Here is a 6,677-nt window from a genome sequence, read left to right on the forward strand (position 1 = left end):
GGGAACTTAAGTCAGTCTGGATAGAAGTAATGTAGAATATTGGTGTGGAAAATTTGGGAGGAGGTCTTTATCAGCTTCAAAGCTGTTTACCTCCTGAACTGAAATCTATCAGACCAATTTAGTGGTTTTCAACTTGTGCTGCCAAGATCTTGTGCAAGTCAGATCACTTGACTACATAACATTGTTGACCATGTGCTGTTGGTATTAGAACATTTGACGACAAGTATAGCTTAGGTGACTTAGTTGCATCCTAGAAGATACACAACAGTATAGGCAATGACATTAGGAAGTCTTGAATTCTTTAGTTGACAGTATGAAGTGTTGGCAAGACAGGTGTAGCTGGTAATAATGTGAAATGGTAAAGAACACTCTGGGAAACTTTGGTACTTTCTTTACTGTTTTCCAAACAGAGCTGAGAACGGCCTCAGACTAGGACTTGGATTTAGCAGTTTTCATTGGAAACAGTCTGAAAGGCCAATACAGGAACTGGAGAAATGAATTATCACCAGGCAACAATAAGAAGAAACTGATGCAGTGTGCACAAATTCCAAGCATGTCTAGTACAGTGAAGACAAAAAGTTACTGTCCTATACTGCTTGAGAATGATGACAGGAAAAAAATGTATTTTTCATAGAATGGGTACAATTAAAAAATGTTTGCACTGTTTGTGTTTGTGAAGTCCACTTATACAGGAGGCTAAATGTAGTGATACCATGTGAGTATTGGCTTCTTGAAGACTCCTGGAGAGACAGAGGTAGGGGTGTGTGTGAGATATAGAGACATAAGAGTAGTGAAAGTTGTGGTTTTATATTACATTTCACTTGATAAATCATAACTTAAAAATATACTATACTGTTGTGTATCTGCTAGGATGCAACTAAGTCACCTAAGCTATACTTGTCCTCAATTGTTTGGTTTGCCTGTTGAGACTGGCTTACTGTGTAGCCTGGAACTCACTGGGTAGACTGCCTTTTTCACACAAGTGCTGGGATTAAAGGTTTTGTACCACTATGCTGTGTTGGATTGGGGCTTAAAGTAAATAGTTTTACTGAATTTTAGTCTTGGCTTTGTTTCAAGCATTCTCTTTATGGTACAGTTTAGTATGGCCTTCATTAATTTCGTAGTAAAGTTTAGAACTAGATACAGTGATTCTCAACCTGTAGGTGGTGACCCATTTGGGTGCGGGGTCACATACCAGATATCTCACATATCAGGTATTTACATTCCAATTAATGACAGGAGCAGAATTACAGATATGTAGTAGTAACAAAGTAATCTTATGGTAGCAGGTTACCAGACATGAGGCATATATTAAAGGGTCACAACATTAGGAAGGTTGAGAAACACTCATAGAAGAAGACAGATTAATTTGAGGAGCAACAGCTTTGTAGTGTTAATGTAAAAGTCACAAAGAGGTGGTAGATGTGAAAGTCAAGCCACTCCAAGCTAGTGTCGTACATTTTGAAGCTTCTGGCTGTAAATAAACTTTACCATGTTTTGAATGGCATTTGTCATTCATTCAAAATATCATTAACTTAAAATCTTTTAGAATATTGTTATAAGAAGGGTTATTTCGTTTTTTAATGAAGATACTGTGCTTGTTGGCAACAAGATATTCCACGTTTATCAGATACCTCTGGATGAATGCTAGGAAACTATTCATATTAAGGCAAACCTACCTGTCCATAATTTTATTTCATACTGACAACTGTTTACTTAAGTGGAAAAAAGACTGAAATTGACCATGTCAACTGTACTGAAAAAGTTAGCATTTTGAAAAAGGGTAAACAGTTAAAACCTACACAGCTATCCATAAGTTAATCATATGTAATTTTGTATCTGAACTATACATTCACATGCATTGTGGATGTGTGTGTATATAAACACAAACCTTTTTAAATGACAGAATTAATGATATCTTGACTAAATTAATTTTTATCATTTGAGTTTTTCTTTTAGTTACAATGGAATTGAGCATCTAAAGTGTTAAAAGTCAAAGGAGGGGTGGAAAAATGGCCTGGTGGTTAAGAGCACCTGTTAACTCTTGCAGGAATACAGGGTTCTAGTCTTTCTGAAGGTTGCCTAGCAACTGTCCTTAGCACCAGTTCCAAGAGGTCAGATGCCCTCTTCTGGCTCCCACAAGCATCGCATGCATATGATGCAGTTAAATACATATAGGCAAAAGGCAGACACATATTAAAAATAAAACCTAAAAACAATGATCCTTTAGAATTTTGAATATTTAGAGAAAGAAAAGAGACTACTGAAGATTAGAAATGAAAGGTACCAGTTATTAATTATTGAGCAGGATTGTTACTGAGTTGAATATGGGAATTCACTCTTTGTGCAGTTTTTATTGCATGTTTTCACTTTTGCTTTCAATTGGGATTAATAATAAACTTCTTGGAATTTAGTTGCACATTGAGCTAAAGAAGTTACTGAGAAAATCTGTAGATACAGGTGATTAGGGGGGTGGAAACCTCAGGGGGGGCATTTCCTACAGATCAAATGGTCCCTTATTTTTCGTTACAAACAGTGGTAAAGTGAACTAATTCCGTTGGCTCAGAAATGACCTGCTGGGTATAATTTTATGTTTCAGTGGCAATGTAAAAGATGGCTGCATTGTAGGACAGTGGTTCTTGTGTATCGCTGTATCATATTATCTCATATGCGCTTTTCTCCCCAAGGTGCAGAATGCTTTGTTGTTAATGCTAGAATGGTTTCGGGTTTTATCATGCTTCATATTAATGACAATTTGATTCATGATAAAATTTTAATTCTCTTGTCCTTTGTCCTTTTAGACTTATGCTTGAATATACATAATTTTCCTTTCTCGTTACTGGAAATACTGGTTAACTTAAGTAGTTCTATATGAAATAGATACATGGGCTCTGAGTTTTTACTCTGAGTAAAATGATTGAAGAAAGTTAGATTATCTGACCACTGTTTTTGAGTAAAAAGCTTAAATTTAGTTTTCACAAATAGGATTTGACTTTGTTGAATTCCAGATGGCATGTATATATATATTTTTAAAGATTTATTTCATTTTACGTGTATATGTGTATCTGGGAGTATATGTCCCATACTGTGCCTGGAGAGGCTAGAAGATGGTTGGATATGCTACTTCTGAACAGCTTGTGCTCAACCAGTGGGTTCATAGGGAAACAGTTCTTTGTTATTTGGAAGAAATATTTTTGATTTTTTTTTTCTTTAGTATGAAATTTTTGATTTTCCAAATTTTTCCTTTTAGAACAAATTCTGTACAACATAAAACAGGAATATAAACGCATGCAGAAGAGAAGACATTTAGAGGCTAGTTTTCAGCAGGCAGATCCAGGTTGTACTTCCGATTCACAGCCACACGCATTTCTCATCAGTGGACCAGCATCACCAGGTAATAACCCTTAATAAGTATAAGAAGTATTACATTAGAAATGATGGGGAAAATGCAAACTGCCCACGACTTAAAGCACCTGATTTTTCCAAGATTAAAGTAGTTACACAAAGTAATGTGTACTATTTTAAAAGTTTTCACTACCTGTATTCCCACCAACCACAGGCAGCTACCTTTAGCATCCCTAAAGTGGACATAACTTGGATTTAAAAAATTACTAGTGTTTACTATATGCTTTAAAAATACCCATTTTTGTGCTTTTATCTGCATGTATGTACAACATAAACCATTTATATGTCTGGTACTCATGGAGACCAAAAGAGGATGTCAGATCCTCTGAAACTAGAGTTACAGATGGTCATGAGCCCTGTCGTGTAGGTGCTGAGAACTAAACCTGAGTCCTCTGCAAAAACAAGTGCCTTTAACTGTGACACTATCTTTCCTGTCCCACCACATGCTTTTCTGTTAGATAATAGTACCCCAACACTGCCATTTTGTGAATTTCTTATAATTATTGATCTAGCAGTTATATTCAAAAGTTCTTCTGACCATTACACAAATGTCTATCCATGTACTTGTAGACATTGGTCACATTGGGCTAGATTCCTTAATGTGTGGATTTCTTTTTTTCTGTTGTTTTTTAAAAATTGTGTATCAATTTAAAACCCATATTTACCCTTTAGAGAGAATAGTCTACTTTTCTAAGTCTGACTTAGTAATGCTGAAGTTACTTGGCCAAAAAAGAACCATCCTACCTTTACTTTAGTTAATAACCTGTCAAAATACTTTTTACTTCAGAAGCACTTGTTTGGGGCTGGAGAGATGTTCAGAGGTTAAGAGCACTGACTGCTCCTCTGAAAGTCCTGAGTTCAAATCCCAGCAACCCCATGGTGGCTCACAATCATCCATAATGAAGTCTGACTCCCTCTTCTGGTGTGTCTGAGGACAGCTACAGTGTACTTACATATAACAATAAATCTTTTTTTAAAATGGGGGTGGGGGGTGCTGGTGAGATGGCTCAGCAGTTAAGAGCACTGAGGGCTCTTCCGAAGGTTCCGAGGTCAAATCCCAGAAACCACATGGTGGCTCACAACCCTCTGTAAGGAGATCTGACATCCTCCTCTGGTGTCTGAAGACAGCTACAGTGTACTTAACATATAATAATAAATCTTTAAAACAGAAGCACTTGTTTTCCTGGTACAATTCAAAACAGAAACATAAAATCAAAGATATAAGGTAATCAATTAAAACTTGATAGGGAATTGTTCAGTGCTAAATATTGGGATGCTGCCGGGTTGGGGCTGGAGCTAGGTGTGCCAAAGGAGTGATTCTTACTAAAATTATAATGATCTTTTCTACTAATATTAGTTTAATTCTTAGGGATTTGCCAGTCTTAACAAGACTTGGAATTTCAAGGTTAGGCTAGCCTTGGTGGTTGGGTTAATTTGGGTGAGTCAGTGCAGATAGATAAAGGCACCACAGAGCAAGATTAGCAAACTGTGACATGAGTGTGCTTGTATCCATATGTAGCACTTGACAGCATGGATGCAGTGAATAGCTACCACAATCCTGGGTTATCCGAAAGATAATGATCTTTAAGCCAGGAATGTTTAAGATCAAAGTACCTTAAATAGAGGATGAATGTCTTTTTCTATGAAGTATGTCACTACTTGATAATATCAGTGGCTGTTAATATTATCTTTCAGAACTCGAAACCATAAAATACAGGTGAACTTTTTTCCCTCTGCAGATTGTCCTAGCAGTTATCATTAACAAAAAACAAACTGAGATTTAAAAAAAAAAAAGCATACAATTCAAAGTAATAAACATGATCAGAGCTTTTTCCTTTAAGAGGTCCCAGAAATGAATCTGAAATTTGGTTCATGAGTCAACTTGTTAGTATCCTAAAGTTTGTAATACAGATCCTCGCATACTTACTGTCTTAACAGTTGCCACTGAGAGAATTTTCTCTTAAAAACCTTTTAGTTACAGAAGCATATAAGGAATATTCTTGCTAATTTAAAATTGACAAACACTGGTGTTGGAGCTGTTTTTGGAACTTTGGTTTTCTTGAGTTTTGAGTGTCTGAACTTAGGTGAATTAAATTATATTAGCAAAAGTGGGGATTATGGTCACTATTCAAAATTTAGAATCAATTCTGTTCCTTTAGTAAGGGATAAATATCTGCAGTACAGATTTCTCCTTGCAGCAACTCTTTTTAAAAGTATAATTCTCTATTTTCCTTTTTTTAGATATAATTCTCTTTTAAAAGGAAACTAGGGTTTGGAAAATGAAGAATATTGAAGTGGTAGAACAATTGGATATGACTTACTGTATGGTCTTAAAATATAAACAATAAGCATTAACAATAAAATAAGTGTCTTTATAATATAATCATGTTACTCTAATAACTAAATGTTCTGAACAGGCATGTGCTGGAATGGAGTCTGAAAGTTTTGTGATGGGCACCGTCATTGCAAGGATTTTGTTGTGAAGTTTTCTCCACTCGACTTTAGGCTTTTCCTCTAGATAACATTCCTTTCTCCAGAATCGCAGTCTGACAGAATTAATACTTGGCCCTGTTTATCATAGATAATAAGTTTAAATGACATGGGGAAGTTCTCAATGAAACTTTCATTCAGGAGGTATTCTGTCATGGTTCTAAATCAGGTGATCTTTTATTCATGTTGTACATAGGGACTTCATCTGCAACATCCTCACCATTAAAAAAAGAACAGCCCTTATTTACTCTAAGGCAGGTTGGAATGATCTGTGAACGTTTGTTGAAAGAACGGGAAGAGAAAGTTCGAGAAGAATATGAAGAAATACTGAATACAAAACTTGCAGGTAACAAATGAGTTTATTTTAGAATATCTAGTCACTGTTCTAGAGTGGGGATTATGAAGAGACACCATGAACAAGGCAACTCTTATGAAAAAAGGCATTTAATTGGGAGCTTGCTTCTAGTGTTAGAGCATGGCGCCATGCAGATAGGTACATCCTAATTTCACATCTCCCCCACCTCACCCCTAGTGGCACACTTCTGCCAATGAGGCCACCTAATTCTTTCAGAGTTCCACTCCCTGCTGACTTGCATTCTAATATATGAAACTCTGGGGTCCATTCTTATTCAGATCACCACACCTAGAAACGCACTGTAAGAATTATTTCCCACAGGTGTTTTTACAGTGGTATATTCTTTCTATACATTGGTATAAGTCTTGGTATATGTGGACCAGAGAACTTCAGTAAAAAAGGAAATTAACATTCTTTTTTTTTTTTT

At 36.0% G+C, this 6,677-nt stretch overlaps 1 protein-coding gene across 1 annotated transcript in view; it reads left to right on the forward strand.

Moving 5' to 3' along the window:
• The window catches only part of Akirin2 (akirin 2), a 16,591-nt gene that overhangs the window by 8,395 nt on the left and 1,519 nt on the right, over positions 1-6,677 (forward strand). The window contains exons 2-3 of the mRNA XM_021160051.1: positions 3,251-3,394; positions 6,092-6,241. Coding sequence (XP_021015710.1) covers positions 3,251-3,394; positions 6,092-6,241 — 294 coding nt within the window. The remainder of the gene's footprint in view (positions 1-3,250; positions 3,395-6,091; positions 6,242-6,677) is intronic.

The sequence above is a fragment of the Mus caroli genome, chromosome 4, assembly GCF_900094665.2.
Source record: "Mus caroli chromosome 4, CAROLI_EIJ_v1.1, whole genome shotgun sequence".
In the NCBI taxonomy this organism is placed as follows: Eukaryota; Metazoa; Chordata; class Mammalia; order Rodentia; family Muridae; genus Mus; species Mus caroli.